This window comes from Neolamprologus brichardi, chromosome 14, assembly GCF_056152115.1.
Source record: "Neolamprologus brichardi isolate AB-2024 chromosome 14, ASM5615211v1, whole genome shotgun sequence".
Lineage (NCBI taxonomy): Eukaryota > Metazoa > Chordata > Actinopteri > Cichliformes > Cichlidae > Neolamprologus > Neolamprologus brichardi.
This window is the reverse complement of record NC_142117.1, coordinates 19,710,784-19,728,640: the sequence shown is the minus strand read 5'-3', so window position 1 is coordinate 19,728,640 and position 17,857 is coordinate 19,710,784. Positions and strand designations below refer to the sequence as shown.

The 17,857-nt window shown below is 46.0% G+C and overlaps 1 protein-coding gene and 1 pseudogene across 1 annotated transcript; both read left to right on the top strand.

Annotated features, from left to right (window-relative positions):
- Window positions 1-6,688: 6,688 nt before the first annotated feature.
- Window positions 6,689-7,502, top strand: LOC148098870 (uncharacterized; annotated as a pseudogene).
- A 523-nt stretch (window positions 7,503-8,025) lies between these two features.
- LOC102781888 (protein NYNRIN-like) lies at window positions 8,026-13,013 on the top strand. Its single transcript, XM_087851628.1, has 4 exons — window positions 8,026-8,367; window positions 11,311-11,383; window positions 11,825-12,689; window positions 12,722-13,013. The coding sequence occupies exons 1-4, from the start codon at window positions 8,026-8,028 to the stop codon at window positions 13,011-13,013; spliced, it is 1,572 nt and encodes a 523-aa protein (XP_087707754.1).
- The last annotated feature ends 4,844 nt before the right edge of the window (window positions 13,014-17,857 follow it).

Genomic DNA, 17,857 nt, shown 5'->3' with positions numbered 1-17,857 from the left:
ACCCTCACATTAACTTTTATCGAGTGGAAAAAAGTTAGCATTCATCCTTCCGCTTCACTGTGTTTACATTACGCTTAACATAGCTATGTTGCTAGCACATCATTACATACCAGCTAGCCCAACTTCAGTAACCCTACAAACGCCACTGCTGTTTAGTTTTCTGCCTTCATTTATGTCGGACGTGATAGCAGAGATGTAAGTTTTTATTTTAATTTTTTTTTACAAATCCCTTAGTCAGAACATGGCAAATTATGTTTAGGTGGAAGCTAGCGAGCTAACTTCCTGCTAACTTCTAACTCAGTAAATGACATAAATTCTGTTTTCATGGATGCCTAGTTTTTAAACGTAATTATTACACCTGGTAGAGCAGCCACACTGATCATTTTATTGAAGATGAAAGAATTTACACAGTTGTGTAAGGCATTACACAGTGATGCCTTAGTGTACGTTTGACTTTGGGACCTAAAGCGAAGTTTTGAACTAGAAACAGCTAATGACATCAGACTTAAAGACCAGATACAGAAACCACTCCCCATACGATCCTGGAATACACTGGCTTTTCCCAGGGGGCCAGCGACCAGTCTCTAGGCCTGTATAACCGAAGCTTTGGCAAACAATTTCACTATGACTGCCAGCAACAGCCAGTAACAACCACTCAAGGAAAACACATTTTCCCTCATGACCTGTGGCTACCAGATGGTCGCTAACCAATGTCGAGGCCTGTGTGACTGAGACCTAATGTAAGGACTTGCACCTGCAATTATGTGTTTTTAGGTAATTTCATATTCTTTCCTTGGTCCAATTTCATGTTCTGCCTCCCAACCTTGATTTTTCCCTTGGAGGAATTCAAACTTCACCGTTTCAACCAAGGATGTATCATAGAATTACAATGGTTTTGCTTTTGTGGTCCATCATTCAAAACAGTGCCTATATGATTTCTGCTCTCCACTACAGTGGCATCAAAACTTTGCCCAGCATACAACAACCTTTAAATTTCAAGTCTTGGGTCACTGGAATTTTTTGCTCTAAACAAATTTGCATTCTGCTGTAACTACGTGGTTACTTTAAATGGCTCAGCCGTCAGTGTTTTCAATATTGTAACTCAACTCATGAACTGGTGGGTTTATTTATTTATTTACTTTTCGTGTATAGTAATCAATATAAATTCAAATTCAAATTCAAATTTTATTTGTCACACACACACAACCATACACAGTATGACATGGGGGTGAAATGCTTGTAGCTGTACAATGCCCGACCATTAAATGACAGAAAAAAAGTTTTACAGTATTTACAATTTACGCTGCTAAATATATGTATTTTTGTTTTGTATGGTTGGTTTTGCCAGTCTGACTTATATCACATTAACTGAGGATAACATCCACAACAAGGTTCAAAGGTTTTCCACTGAATTGTACATGTACATGTATCATGGACCTGAAGCAGGGGGTGTGAATGCACATGCATACAAGTATGGGCAAGACATGTGCATAATATTTTGTGTTCATAGGGTCCCCTTATTGTTTTGCACCAACCTTTTCTTCAGCTCAGTCATTAATAAAACATACAGTAGGTACGGCAGTGTGTGTCAGGAGAGAGGGACTGCGCTAGAACACGGTGAAAATCTAGGTCATCAGCAACAGAGAGAGGGAGGGAGGTACAGTGTAAAGACAGCAAGATAAAGTAAAATAACAAAGACATAAGTCAGACAAGAGTAAAATAAACACCTGAAGTTCGGGACAGACAAAGTTTTAAATAAAATGAGTAGTTTCTAGAAAAGAAACTGTATATGAAAAAGATTTAGGTTTTTAGTATTGCTTGCTATGGGCAGCAGTGGTATTATCACAGCAGGTGTGGAAACTGTACAATGTTTGTTAAGTTATAGATTTTCCTCCTACTTTTTCAGATTCAACCAGAGAACCTTACTGTCAAAGTTATTTACTGCCTAGAGCAGTATTTGACATAGTGCTCTGCATGAATTGTTGGTGTGAAAGAAGTTGACGTAGTCTTTAGTTACTCATCAGACCCAGTTGAAAAACTGCCAAGGTGATGTTGGACATACATGCCACTCGACTGTAGACACTCACTATTGTAGCTCTTTCCTGACCTCCTCTGCACATGGTGATTTGAACAAAAAATTTGTATCAGGTCTTTGCTGAAGTTTTGCTGTAGATAGTTTTTTAGGTGCTTACACTAAAGAAACTTTATGCCTCAATGATTTATAGATAAGCGTTAAATGATTTAACCAAAAAGATATTGTTCAGAAAATGGCCAGATACAAGGACTGGAGAGAAATTTAGTGAAAAAGCCTGAAGAACTATTGCTCCAGACCAAAACATAAAGATTTACTTTTAATTTGTATGTATAGTTTTCTGTTATTCTCTTTATTTTACCTTTTTCCATCCATCCATCCATCCATCTTCATCCGCTTTATCCGGGGCCGGGTCGCGGGGGCAGCAGCCTAAGCAAAGAGGCCCAGACCTCCCTCTCCCCAGCCACCTCCTCCAGCTCATCCGGGGGAACACCAAGGCGTTCCCAGGCCAGCCGAGAGATATAATCTCTCCAGCGTGTCCTGGGTCTGCCCCGGGGCCTCCTCCCGGTGGGACATGCCTGGAACACCTCACCCGGGAGGCGCCCAGGGGGCATCCTTGTCAGATGCCCGAACCACCTCAGCTGGCTCCTTTCGATGTGGAGCAGCAGCGGCTTTACTCTGAGCCCCTCCCGGATGGCCGAACTTCTCACCCTATCTCTAAGGGAGATGCCAGCCACCCTTCGGAGGAAGCTCATTTACGCCGCTTGTATCCGCGATCTCGTCCTTTCGGTCACTACCCACAGCTCGTGGCCATAGGTGAGGGTAGGGACGTAGATCGACCGGTAAATTGAGAGCTTCGCTTTTACACTCAGCTCCCTCTTCACCACGACGGACCGGTGCAGCGTCTGCATTACTGCAGCTGCAGCCCCAATCCGTCTGTCGATCTCCGGCTCCCTTCTCCCATCACTCGCGAACAAGACCCCGAGATACTTGAACTCCTCCACTTGGGGCAGGACCTCATCCCCGACCCGGAGTGGGCACTCCACCCATTTCTGGCTGAGAACCATGGCCTCAGATTTGGAGGTGCTGATCCTCATTCCCGCTGCTTCACACTCGGCTGCGAACCGCTCCAGTGCGAGCTGGAGGCCCTCACCCGATGAAGCCAACAGAACCACATCATCCGCAAAGATCAGAGATGAGATCCTGAGGCCACCAAAGCGAAAGCCCTCCGCCACTTGGCTGCGCCTAGAAATCCTGTCCGTAAAAATTATGAACAGAACCGGTGACAAAGGGCAGCCCTGGCGGAGCCCATCACCCACCGGGAACGAGTCCGACTTTTTCCTTTTATTCAAAATTTGAATTTTAAAGTTCCACATGACTACAGTAATAGTAGTAACATCTCACACAATGCCCTGATCCTGAAATTTTAACAAATCACTAAAAAAGGTTCCAGCTACCAAAAAAGCAAACACAGCCTGCATGTTTACATGTTGTGTAAGAGACCCAAAGGATCCATTAAGACAGTGACATCACTGCTCGCTGTATAGAAGCTATTCTCATGAGCTTGCTGGGAAGGAACACACAGTATGGAGCTGTAACACAACCAGAAACACACACAGCTTCATCAGCAGTTTGTGCCAGAGTTCCTTAAAATAATAATGCAATAAATATGCATAGACATGCAGAGAGGATGTAGTGACAGAATGTGCAAATGCAATAATGTGTTAAGTAGATGCCCGAAGTAAAATGGCATCTTCACAATATGTTTCTATAGCTCAGCAGCAATGTTTATGCATGCAAGGAGTTTTATTCGTCTGTCTGAGACCTGGCTTTGAGTCAGTGTGTGTGATGTTAAAATATCAGCAGCAAGCTAAGTTAGACTGCCTTTCATGTCATTTCTGCCTTCTATGAAAAGATTCACAAAGCCTTATGGGTAAATTTTGATGTTTAAAAAAATTGGTATTTATTATTGGGATCATCATTTATTTTGAAGCACCCTGTTAATGCTGGTGTAAAGTGTCAATCAAACAAGCACACAGATGAGTTAGTAATGGTCAGGAGGCAAATACGTATTTTCTGACTATTTGCAGGTGGCTGCTGGTTGATGTCAGGTTAGTCACAAAGAGGATGCTGTACCAAAACTCTCTTCTAATGTTTGCAGCTATGCAAATTACAGACAACCACAGGAACCTGTTAGCAACCAAAGCAATCACAAGAAGGTTTTCAGAGTGCTACTCTAGTGACTGCCAGCAGCATTCAGAAATGTCAGAAACGTCTCACCAACTGGTAGCGGAATACACAAATTATGTGTAATGACCAGCAGTTTACCCGAGGGGAGGTCAGTTACCGATCTCTTGGCCAGCCTGACTGTGACTTTAGCAATCAATTTCACAGCACTTGTAAGTGGTTGGACAGTGTACATTTTCCCTTAGTGACTTTGTGGTTCCCAGATGGTCACTAACTGGTGCACGCCTGTGTTATGGGAGACCTATGCGGCTCGTGGACCTTTTTTGTATCATTGTGACACACACAGGTTGATTCATGGCAACAGTTATTAGTAGCAGTGTAGGTTTGTTTTGGATGTAATAGACTGCTGTGATTATTCTGTTTGTTTCTCCTTTTGTCTTAAGTATATAACCAAGATATAAATAATCAGAGTTGGTTGCAACTAAAGTGTATAGGAGTCTTACCCATGGAGCGAACAGAATAGTTAGATTTACTGTAACTCGCATTTTCTTTGTCTGTGTTCTCTAAAATAACACGCCAGCAGCGATTATTCACTCATCTAACAGTTTCGTTTTATTCTAGTTTTGAACATGTTGTGACTATTGCATGTGGTCCAGTTAAATTACAATGTGGTGTACAGATGTGTATATATAGCAAATTATATTCTAATGCCTTCATCAGCATTTTACGTAAAGAAGAACAAAAAAATCTTCTTGGTCATTGGAGGTTTGCTTGTGCTTTTTTATTTTTTCATGATGCTTATCCCTTATAGCCCATTACATACAACAAGATGTTTTCACTGTTGATAATCCCATTGCCTGAGACAGCTGCCAGCTGTATTCATCTTGCCACATGGGTAAGATCCTCTAAAATGAATTTTACCACATACTGACGTCCATTTCCATTTGCAGAGACACATAAGCCTCACTAAATCGACTGAAAACAGAGAACACATTCAACCCAGCATGTGTAGGTGTATAAATGCTTGCATTCTAAGCTTATCTGTACTCACCTCAAGTGTGAAGACAATATAACAAAAATATCAGAGGATGTCAGAAGACAACAGTCAAATATCAGCAGTGCATGCATTATCCTCAACAAAAGAATTACAAATGACTCTGCAGGGGTCCATTAAATAACCGACTATGTAATAACATCACAGAGGTGGTAAAGTACCTAAAAATGTACTACTTCACCTTGCATCTACAATACCAATCACACATTCTTTCCCCATGCAGTTTGTTAGCATTTTAGCAAACCTATTACAGAAAAAAAACAACCTTTTTTTATTATTTTGAAACATTTAACTATTAACCTATGATCAGTGGTCAACTTACGAACTAGGACACTTGCAATTGGTGTCTCAAAATAAGGCGTTAACATGAATTCTCATAAATATACAATAATCACTGTGTAATTTTCCAACACATTTTTAATGTGACAGCGATATCTGTTTCTAATTGCGTTTTATGTATGTTGCTAGAGACCAATGTTGCCAACTTAGCAACTTTGTCGCTATATTTAGCGAGTTTTTAGACCCCCTTAGCGACTTTTTTTCTAAAAAGTGACTAGCGACAAATCTGGCAACTTTTGCTGGTGTTATTGGAGACTTATGACGACTTTTTGACATGAAAGCACGTATCGCTTTTACTCTCAATAAGCAGTTGCTGCCATGGGCACACATGGGCGAGGTGCGGATAGTCCTCACACAGCAGTCGCCCCCAGCTGCAGACAGAGCAGGAAATGTTGACCTCTATGCATCCAAATTGCAAATGAATCGTGCATGAGCAAAGCTGCTGCTCCCACCCTGACTGTAACCCAGTCAGTTCTTTTTTTACTGATACTTTTTGTGGATTACAAGGTTTAAAACTACTTAAAAACACACACACACAAAAAGTAACTCAGCCAGAGTGCCTATTCGAGGCACTTTTGTCGGTCCCAAGCCCGGATGAAGGAGGAGGTTTGGAATTGTGACGTTGAAAAAAAGAATTGCTAAAAGAAATTTAATTTGTAATTATAAATATATTCTAAATGCATTTAAGATGTTTTTTACTCACTTTATGTCTCTTCCACGATGTTATTTCTCTCTCCTACAGTATAGGTTACAATTACATAAGCATGACCAATTATGCAAATTAGGCGATGACATCATGTAGTCACTTCTAGTGACTTTTAGGACAGCCAATAGTGATTTTCCTTACTGAGGAGGAAAATTTTGATTTGTGTCTGCACCTTCAGACTCAAGATATGATGGATTGTGGTGGACCACTGGAAGGCTCCACTCACACCCAGTTCTCAGGAAGTGTTGTTGCTGTGTTTTGGAGGGAAAAGTATTCAGTTGTGTGGTGATGAGTAATAAACAAGCAGTGTTAATCGAAAGCTCTTGTGTCGTCTGTGTTTAGCCCCACATTGGTGACCCCTGACTCGAACATGGTGCAGTCCGATGGTGGCACCGACTCCGCTCTGGATGCATCAGCAGCCGCCAGTCCTCTGCCTCCGGCTGCAGCTGCATTTGCTGTGGCACTCGAGCTGCCAGACTTTTGGCTTCACGATCCCCCGTCGTGGTTTGTGCACGTGGAGGCTCAGTTCGCCCTTCGTGGCATCTCGGCTGACAACACGAAATATCACCATGTGGTTGCCTCTCTCGACCCGCTAGCCACCCGTCGTGCGTTGACTCTCCTCCAGGACCCACCCACCCAAGGGAAGTACGCCGCCCTTAAGGAGTTGCTTCTTCGGCGCTATGCCCTCTCCGACACAGAGCGCGCCGAGAAGCTCCTCTCCCTCTCAGGCCTGGGTGGTGGTACGGCTCTCGAACTGATGGAGCACATGCTATCCTTTCTCGGACCGGACGACGGGGGATTCCTCTTCGCCCACATCTTCCTCCGACAGCTGCCGGCGGCTGTGAGAGCCGGCCTCGCCAACTCTCCGCTTCTGGGCACGAAGGATTATCGCTCCCTGGCTGAGGACGCGGATCGTATTCTCCTGGCTACCCGCACTTTCCACGATCACGACCTAGTTCCAGCCTCGCCGGCGGCGCCTTCCACTTCCCTGCTGACCTGCCCCGACGTATCCGATCCTTCGCTGACGGCAAAGATCGCGGCACAGCGACACCACGACACCACCACCTCTGTTTCTACCATCAGCGTTTTGGTGCCGGAGCACGCCGCTGCCTGCGGCCTTGCGCTTTTCCGACCCTGGGACACGGGCCCCGCCAGTGCGCTGCAGCGGCCGCGATCGCTGGTGACAAAGAAAAACTGCTCTTCATAGAAGACTCGCGCTCCGGGAGACGTTTCCTGGTCGACTCCGGCTCCTAGAAGAGCCTCCTTTCCCCGTCTGGAGCCGATAGTTTAGCAGCTTATTGCGGCTAATGGCTCTCCCATCGCAACGTTCGGGGAAAGGTTCGTGACTGTTTGTTTTCATGGTCGGGATTTCCAATAGACTGTTGTTGCTGCTAGCTCTGTACCTATTTTGGGCGCTGATTTTCTTTGTGCCCACGGACTGCTGGTCAATGTTGCTAACAGACGCTTAATCGATGCCCTGTCTTTTTCTTCAATACCCTGTTTCACTCGCGCCATCGAGCCCCTGAATCAGGCTAATTTAGTGACTTCAGGGAATGTTTTTCAGCGTTTGCTCTTGGAGTTCCCTTCACTGACTGTTCCTAATTTCTCAAACACTGCAACGAAGCACGGGGTTGAACATTATATTCCGACGGTCGGTCCTCCGGCGCGCGCCGCCTCGACCCCGTCGCTCGGGAAGAGTTTGCCGCAATGGAGCGCCTCGGCATAGTGCAGTGCTCGAATAGTGCCTGGGCGTCTCCGCTACACATTGTGCCCAAGTCAGACGGTCGGTGGCGGCCGTGTGGGGATTTTCGCCATTTGAATAATGTCACGGAGAACGACCGTTACCCCATTCCCCACATCCAGGATTTTTCCGCCCACCTCGCCGGCACCTCGATTTTTTCTAAAATTGACTGGGTGCGGGGGTATCACCAGGTTCCCGTGCGCGCTGAAGACGTCCCCAAAACTGCCGTTATTACCCCTTTCGGCCTGTTTGAATGTTGTTCGGCTTGCCGGTTCTGGATTTCTTGGGCCACCGCATTTCCGCTGACGGTGTGGTTCCGTTGCCAGACAAGGTCCGGGCCGTTTCGGCTTTTCCGCGTCCATTAAAGCGCTGCAGGAGTTCTTGGGGATGGTCAATTTCTACAACCGCTTTCTCCCCAGAGCTGCGCACCTGCTGCTGCCTTGAAGGGTAATAATAATAATAATAATAATAATAATGGATTGGATTTATATAGCGCTTTTCAAGGCACCGAAAGCGCTTTACAATGCCACTATTCATTTACTCTCACATTCACACACTGGTGGAGGCAAGCTACGGTTGTAGCCATATTGCGCCATCGGCCCCTCTGGCCAACACCAGTAGGCAGTAGTGTAAAGTGTCTTGACCAAGGACACAACAACCAGGACAGAGAGCCCGGGGATTGAACCGGCGACCTTCCGGTTACAGATGCGTTTCCCAACCTCCTGAGCCACGGGGCGACCGTGGGCCCCCAACCTCCTGAGCCACGGTCGCCCCGTGGCTCAGGAGGTTGGGGGCTCCTGTCTGAGCTAATCGGGTTCTTAGCTGGCTAAAACAGCTAAGGACCCGATTGATTGGCTCCCTGAGCGCATCCAGGCATTTTCTGGGGCCAAGACCGCGCTGGCAAACGCCGCCCTGCTGGCCCACCCATTTCCGTTGGCGGAGATTGCGTTGACCTCAGACGCGTCGGATGTGGCGGTGGGCGCAGCGTTAGAACAGCGGGTCTCCGGTGTCTGGCAACCGCTCGCTTTTTTTAGTTGCACGCTTAGGGACAGTGAGCGCAAATATAGCGATTTTTTTTTTTTTTTTTTTGCCTGTCCCGTTTGGTTCTTTTGCCATCAGAATTATTGTCTAAAGGCGAAGAAAGATGTCCGACGGATTTACTTTACCAAATTGGCCATCCCAGCCTTGCCGTAATGGTCTATTTGATTCACCTTTTATTGTTTATTTTATTTATTTTTTATTTTCACTTGCTAGATACGGGACAGACTTGAATGAGGAAAAGAAAAAGGAGAAAGGAAGAGGGGGAAAAAACTGCAGAGAAGAGGGACGGAGATAAAGGGCAAAAAAACAAAAACCAACTAAATAAGCAGACAAAAAAAATACATATATTTATCACCTGGATCACCTGTTGAGAAAGAAAAAAGAAAACAAGCAGAAGAAAACGAGAGCAATACAATAAACAACATCACGATGATATATGGGAATATAACAGTAAATACTAAATATTAAACATTATTGTGATATAATGTTGTGATATAATGATGTAATATCGACAGCGCACAGTGTGCTTTGAGGTATTTTGTGTGTGTGAGCACCCGTGTGTACACATGTGAGCATGGATGCGCTTGTTTTTAAAAGGTTCCTTCATGTAATGATCTGCTAGAGGGTGTGGGGGAGCCACAGCCCCGTCCTCCAGGGCATGAAGCAGGTATGGAGGAGATCAAGACTCCAGACATCCAGTGGCCCCCAGAACACAAGAGACCAAGGAAGACCAACAGAGGGGCAGCCACGCCACTATCCCAGAAAGAGCTGAGGAGAGTCCCAGATGAGGGGTCACTCAGCAGCCACGGAGCAGAAGCCAGGGGGGGTTGCAGTGACATGCCCGTGAGCTGCGCCGGCAGCCAGCTGTGCCAGAGTGACCGAGCCACAGGCCGAGAGGCCGAGGGCACCCCAACCCTGAAGTGGCCCGAGCGAGCCCCAGGCTCCAGGCCCCGATAAGCAGCCACCAAGGAGTGAGCCGGTGTGTACCTGGGCGCCCATCCCCGGACACAAAGAACCACCAACGCACCGATGTCTGAGGGCGTCTGCCACTGGCAGGGGAAGTGGTGGGGTAGATAGGCCTCCATACCTTAGAGGGCCTGAGATGTCCCCAGAGAGGCGGCGTCTGATACCCAACCTGACATATAGACACAGACATACAGGCACACACAGATACAAACATCCATTCCCACCCTCATGCTCTCATATGCAATTACTCAACACTCAACCAACGTGGAGACAGACATAGAGAGACACTGTACACACAATCACACTCCCCAAGCGTACTCTAAGCCCCGGGTCTAGGCCCCTGGAGGGGGAAACTGCACCCAGACCCAGGTGGTGTTACCCTTTTCCCTGCGGTGGGGAGAAGCAGACCGCCCCGACTCCGCAGCAGCAGGGAGGCCCCACACTCCAGACCCCAGTCGGATGGCCAACTCCTCCTCCTGGCCCCCCGCTCCAGCAGGTCACAGAGAACGGGGATGTGAGAAGACTCCAAACCTCCCTCCGCCCGCTCATATGTAGTGTTGATGCATGTGTGTTCTAAGGTGCATTTAAAACCCAGGAGGGCATGGAGCTACCTGCCAGAGAGCAGCAGGTAAGCGCATAGCCCCTCCTGATAGCCCTTAGTGTCTACGTGTATTTAAAATTGAGAGGTGGGCAACAACGCCAGGGGTGAGGTGTACACCCTGATGGTCTTTTGGAGTCCGTGTAGTGTGCCCACCCCCAAGATCCTATATGTATGTGTTATGAGAGTGTGAGTAATGTGAAGTTGTGAGATAAAATTGAGGCACAGGCAGCCAGAAGGGGACAGAGGGGGGGATGCTTCGCCTGCACCCTGGTGGCACACCTTCACCCCAAGGCCCTGCATGTGTGGGTGATTGTGGTTGAGCGGGAAGAGGGAGGGAGCTGGAGATGGGGAGGGAAGGAAGGGAGGGGCAAGTGACCCCTCCCTGGGGCCAGCTCCCCCGCTGACCCCAGTAGGCACCCCGATACTTCGCAACCCGCCATGGAAAGGGGGCCCAGGCCTATCCGGACCAGGGCCCAGAACAGCAGCGCCGCCCGGCCCCACAGAGCCCGGGACAGCCCACCTGACCCCACCACAGAGAAAACTGCACCCACCCCATCATCCACTCATCTTCCAAAATACAGAAGACAATCGACGGCCAGGCTGAGATCTTCCTCCACCTCTCCTGTATCTCCCCCTCCTGCAGAGTGAGTTCCTGAAGAGAGCAGAGCTCCTGCAAGGTGTAACAACCCCCCCACACCAGTTGAAGAGCCCCCCAGGTGGCTCAATGCACTGGCGGCACCCTGCGCCGCCAGTGCATGGGTTTATTGCACCCTGCAATAAACCCATACACCCACCCGCCCACAACCCCAGCAACATACCAACCAGGACCCAAGCCCCCGAGGCCCGGCCAGGGCCCCAGCCCAGAGACGGAGCGCCCCCAGAACCTCACGCCCGTCCCGGACCCACCCAGGGGCAGCCAGGCTACCAGGTCAGTAACCCACGTCCGTCAGCACAGACCCTCCCCTAGCCCCGCTGCACGCAACCGCGAGGAAACCGTCACCTAAGAGCCAACAGAGCCCTTAATAGGCCATGACTGCAGCGCCAGTTGGCAGCCATTTTCGAGTTCACAACTGACATTCAGCACGTGGCTGGTAAGTCAAACTGCGTGGCTGACTGTCTATCCCGCGTGCTGATTTCTCCCGTTTATGTTGGCATAGACTTTGTGGCTATGACCGCTGACCAACGGACCGACCCGGACGTCCTTGCCCTTCGGTCTGCGCAAACGGGCCTTGTACTGGACAGACCCGTGTGGAACAGCGAGCCTAGCCTGCTTTGTGATGTTTCCACCAGCCGTCCACGCCCTGTAGTTCCCCTTTCGTGGCGTCGTCACGTTTTCGACTCCGTACACGCCCTCTCTCATCCAGGCGTACGGGCCTCGGTCAAGCTGGTCAGCTCTAGGTTCGTTTGGCCGGGCCTTCGTAAATCGGTGAAAGACTGGGCAGCCGCGTGTATCCCATGCCAACGTGCTAAGATCCATAGGCACACACAGGCGCCCCTCAAATCCTTCCACGTTCCAGGGAGGCGTTTTGATTATGTGCATGTGGATCTGGTTGGTCCTCTGCTGCAGTCACAAGGTTTCACGCACCTTTTGACTGTAGTGGACCGCACAACCCGCTGGCCTGAGGCAGTGCCTCTGGCGTCCACTACAGCAGCAGCAGTGGCCAGGGCATTTTTGTCAACGTGGGTTTTGCGTTTCGGTCCCCCCGCCGACATCACCTCAGACAGGGGCCCCCAGTTTGTTTCCGAGCTTTGGTCTGCTATGGCTGACCAAGGTCAGGTCCACCGAACCACTGCGTACCACCCGCAGGCCAACGGGATGTACGAACATTTCCACCGGTCGCTTAAGGCCGCGTTCCGTGCTTCTCTCACAGATGACAACTGGGTTGACCGCCTTCCATGGCTTTTACTGGGGTTGCGCTACGCAGTCAAAGAAGACCTCGGGGTTTCCCCGGCTGAACTTGTCCTCGGTCAGCCCCTCCGGGTCCCGGGGAATTCTTGCCCGAGAGCCCACCCCCATGCTTCGCTCCCTCTGTGCTGTCTCTCCGTCCCCCAAGAGACTTGTTTTCTCTTCCTGGCCCAGTGCACCATTGTCTGCCCGACACCTTTGTTCCGAGGTCGTTGGACTCTTCGCAGTTTGTTTTTGTCAGGCATGACGCTCATTGGCCTCCGCTGCGTCCACTGTATGACGGCCCCTTTAGGGTTATTCAACCGGGCCAGAAGCATTTCCTTTTGGATTTTGGGGGTCGGCAGGAGGCTGTTTCTATTGACAGACTTAGACAAACTTCCCACCTCCAGACAGTTGACAACAAGCTAGCTAAACAGCAACAACAGCTAGTTATAAGCTAACTTTATACAATATTTAGCCTAGCATCATAGGCTTGAGTGGCCTAAAAATCAGTCTTTCCTACTTTTTGATTACATTCTACATTGAAAGAGAGTTTATTTATGTCTGTTTATTTATGTCTGAGTCGAACAATAATAGATCTGCTTTAAAGCTTTGCTAACCCTGACTAATAGCAGCCAACAATGCCAAAAAGCAGTGCTTACTGATGTAAAAGTTCAGAATATGCTAGAAAAATATGAAAAAATATGAAGCACATGTTTAGCCTGCATCCATTTTGCAGTTTTGCAAGTAATTAACTGCATTTTTTAAATAGCAGGATATAAAGTGAAGAAACAAAGCAGATGCTTACAGAGAAGAAAGGAAAGAAGAAGGTGAAAGTTTACATCTGGTCTGAAGTAATTCGCTCTAAACATGTGATTCGGAGTTCTCTATTTGCAGCTCATTTTCTTTATAGAAGAGTTGAGTTTAAGAACCACTACCAAGACAACCAGCTCTTGACTGACAGTTATTTTTGCATGGTGCCAATCAAACTGACTTATAGAGAACATAATTTACTGTATTTAATAATGAGATGAATAAAACCAAATTCAAAACAAAACAAAAGAGAAGACAGTGAGATGATGACGAGACTGCAACAACTGATGTGTGCAAAAGCAGCTCAACATCAGGACTCCTTTTTAACATGTGAAAGGCATCCCGGCAGCTTCACAGAACCACTGGGAACAGAATACATTTTTACTTTCTCTTGGATTGCGTGCTTCAACTCTTATACTGAGAGTTTGGAGATTTAGTGAACGAGAGATAGCGATACAAAGAAAAAGATACAGGACTTGAGATCAATGTTAGCATTAAAGAAAAAAAGAAAATATAAGAGGTTTGATATTTGTTTAATCTCCTACTTTGTCTTGTGCATTGCTTGCACTCCCACGATTACAATAGGGGACGCTATCCGGTCGTTAAGTCTGACGTCACTAGCCGTGTCTGGGCCTGTCCATATATCAAACGATCACTATGGCATTACTGAAAGTTGAAAAACTGTCTCAAGTCTTTCATCTTTAATAAAATGATCAGCGTTCTGCTCTACCAGGTGTAACAATTGAGTTTAACATCCAGGCATCCATGAAAACGGAATTTATGACATTTAGCTTGCTAGCTTCTATCTAAATACAATATAGCATGTCCTGACTACGGGGTTTTGGAAACAAATTAAAACGTACAGCTCTGTTATCACTTCCAACATAAATGAAGACAGAAAACTAAACAGCAGTGACGTTTGTAGGGTTACTGAAGTTTGGCGAGCTGGTATATAATGATGTGCTACGTGACCGCTAGCGACACAGCTATGTAGGCATAATATAAACAAGCTAACTTTTTTTCCACTCGATAAAAGTTAACGTGAGTGTTCTCGGTGGTCAGGAACAAATGTAATAGCATGGCAGGATGCTGTAAAAGGACCAAACTTCAGCCAGGAGAACAACTGAGATAATCCATCCACAATACGAGGTTAGTCATTCATATACTGCTGCATGGGCTGGGCTGTAGTTACATCCTAAGGTTTTAAAAACTGAGCTTAAATAAATGATGAGCGGTAATAAAAGCCGAGGGAGGTCAACAGTGATCACTGACTGTTTTAGGAGCTTTTTGAGATTAAATAGAAGAAAATACAAAACATTAAACATGTTAACAACACAAAAGCCATATGAAACGCACACTACTTTAGGCCCGGAAGTAGGACTCGTCACGTCATCTCTTAATGACCGGATTGCAAAACAATAGAGTTAGCAGGAAAGGTGAAAAAGAATGTCAAATTGTTTGCACATGAAGGATCGGTGCAGCCAATTAAAAATACTTTGCAGCACCTATGACAGTCTTTACAGTGAGAAACTCTCATTGCTTATTCTAAGTTAAGAGGAAATGGAACTCATAAGATAATTGGCAGAGAGAAACACTAATGTTATAATGTTATATAATGTTATTACAGTGTCTACATATTTTCCAACATCCTGCATTACTCCTCACAGTAACCTGCTTATGTGGACTTAACAGAAATATGACAGTACCTGACCTGAAAAAGTATGGAAGTATGAAAAACAATACTTCCTTCAAAAATATAGTCAAAATTCTTTGTAGGCATTTCAGCAATATAACAGAGAGTGGGGAAGACAAGAGGGGAGGAAACAATGCGAAGCTGGTCAAAAAGTGTGTGTGTGCGTGCGTTTGCTTCTATTAAAAGGTACAGGGGAGGAGAAAAATAATTGTCAAATTGTTTTTGTAGAGCTTTTCCCGGGGGATTTGGATGCTGATTCATTAATCTAAAAGCAAGCTATATGCCCTCTCCCTGGATTTTCTGGAGAAAACAGTGCAACACGTGAAAGAGAGAAGCTACACTTAACATTTTTCTCTTCCTCTACTACTCGTTTCTATCCATTTCTTTGCATATTTGATTTTGCTCTCCGTTTATAGTCCCACCCAGTCACTCTGGTACTATTTTTCCTCTCTCTGCCATAAAATACTGATGAACGTGACTAAAAAATTGAACTGTAAAATAAAAAAGCATGAATTGTTTTGACAAGTTCACTTTTAGACTTAAAGAACCACGTATCTTTAAAATGTCAACTACTAATGTCTGATATGCATTAGTAATGAGAAACCTGCTAACTTATCTATCGTATTATAGTGCAGCTGTGTATGGTTTGAATAAAGAATATTCCATATACAAAAAAGAAAGAATGAATTTTTGTTTGGTTGCCCAGCTACCAGAACTTTCTTATACTAATTTGTGAGATAATGTAAACTATTATGGCTTAGAAGAGAATAAACACAGATTCAATTTGCATGAACTTGTAATGAGCTTCTTGTATCATGACTTTATTCTGTTCAGTTTGTGCAAGAAAAAGAAATGCAAATTGCATTTCATCCCACAGGTGGACCTCAGATGTGTGTCATAAATCAAAGTGAGTTCACCTTATAAAGGATTGAGCCTCACATTTTCATGTGGCCTCTGCAGTGGGTGTTCAGTGTTCCTGTGGGTTTTTCTCTCACCCTCCAATTGAACCAAACTCAAAGAGAAAGGGCTCAAGAGCTTGACTAAACGGTTCCAAACATAAACAGTGTGAACACACTTTTTTGTGTTGCTTTGCTGAAGTAGTGGATGCCTACACACACAGACACCCACAACTTCCTCGGATTACATCACCTTCTTGTACACGAAAAGCACAGGTGCAAACATACAAATCCAATCATAAGCATATTTTGCTCGGCATTTGTTCTGAGCTCGGCTCAACTGGGGAGGGGGAGTCACTTAAAGCAGCCTTTTAAGAAATCCATAGAGGCAGTGGGATCTAAAAGAAGAGCCTACTGAGATGCATTTTTCAAGTCCAAAAACTGTCCACAGAATTAACCTGTTTCATATTTATATTTTGTGCTTTTGTTGTTTTTTTATGCTCTGACTTGTCAGACAAACACCTGAACAAAATCAAAGCAGAATAACTGACTTCATCTGGTTTGAAAAAGCTTGGGTGTGCTAACAATGGACAAACAGTTGCAGCCATTAAGGCTGCTTGATGACTGGTTAAAATGCCAGACTAGAGGACATTGTGGGAAAAAATCATGAGCCACCATTGCAGCTGCAAAAAAGGTTTTTGATAGAAGGAACAGATTCAAATTGCCATTGATTCAAATGGCAAAATATTGCGCTAACGCCTCTTAACAATGTAATTTCCCTCCAGCTACTGTTAGCATCATGGTGTGTGCGTTTTTTGCTATGTGATGGGTGTTGACTAAACAATGTCTGACTGGTAACCTGGTTTTTGCCTAAACCTGCTAAATTGAATAGACTGCACCTGCAGGTGACCTGCCGGCTTAAGTGCACACACACACTGACAGATACACGCACACACAAAGATACACACCTGTGATTATGATGGTTGTTATGCTTGAATACAAAAGGACAAATGTGCACAGTAGCGGTTTTAGATACGGGCGACACGGGCGGTTGCCCGGGGCGGCATCGTGGTGGGGGGCGGCATCACGGGTATCGGCAAAAAATTTTTTTAAAAAAATGCTCGTACTCATGCTGCCCCGACGTCATGCCAGCGCATATTGGGAATGTCACAGGCACCGATGGTTTTTTTATCGCCCATTTGCTGGGAGTGAGGGCGCCCTGCTTTTGCGAGGTGCGCCTGCAGCTTGCGGCACAGGGAGGAGAGGGCGGGGCGGCGGGGGATTCTCTGGCTGGCTGGAGCAGCATCTAATAACCAACTCGCCAAATAAAACAAAATAAAAACAAACCAAAAAACACGAAAACACCAGACATCATGATACAGACTTATAATTTGCACCGATGTTTTTTCGAAATTCTATACACGAAAAGTCAGCGCGAGAGCCCTCGGTGCGCCTGCTCGCTGCTAAAGTCAAAGTAAACTTTATTGGCATCTCCGCTACATACAGTCCAGTATATAGAGAGACGAGACGATGAGGCTCCAGTTACAGCAGTGCAAGTAAACAAACAATAAAAATAAGAAGAGTAAGAAAATAAATATACACTTTAGGACTCGGGGTAAAGGGATCAATAACAATTTAAAATTTACAGTTTGATGATTTAAAGTCTCACACACAACCCGTCGAAAGGGGGCCGGCTGCTTCCAAAGAGAGCACATTTCATTTATAATGTTGTAAATCCAAGCCCATTATGTATTCATGATTTGAATCCTGGGTTGTGTGAAATCTCAGAAATAAACCCTAGACAAAGTGAATCTGTGAACTAAGGTGTAGGTGTGTTAGATCATGTTGTGGTGATCCTCGGGTTGAGGGATGGTGTTCATACTGGAGTGCAAAATTAAAACCA

What these genes read in the sequence shown, in the direction of transcription:
- LOC102781888 (XM_087851628.1), top strand. Translation starts at nt 8,026, where the DNA reads ATGGAGCGCCTCGGCATAGTGCAGTGCTCGAATAGTGCCTGGGCGTCT. An exon ending in CCACCGCATTTCCGCTGACG is followed by an intron (nt 8,368 to 11,310) that starts GTGTGGTTCCGT and finishes CCCCTCCTGCAG; the next exon opens with AGTGAGTTCCTGAAGAGAGC. An exon ending in AGAGCCCACCCCCATGCTTC is followed by an intron (nt 12,690 to 12,721) that starts GCTCCCTCTGTG and finishes CCGTCCCCCAAG; the next exon opens with AGACTTGTTTTCTCTTCCTG.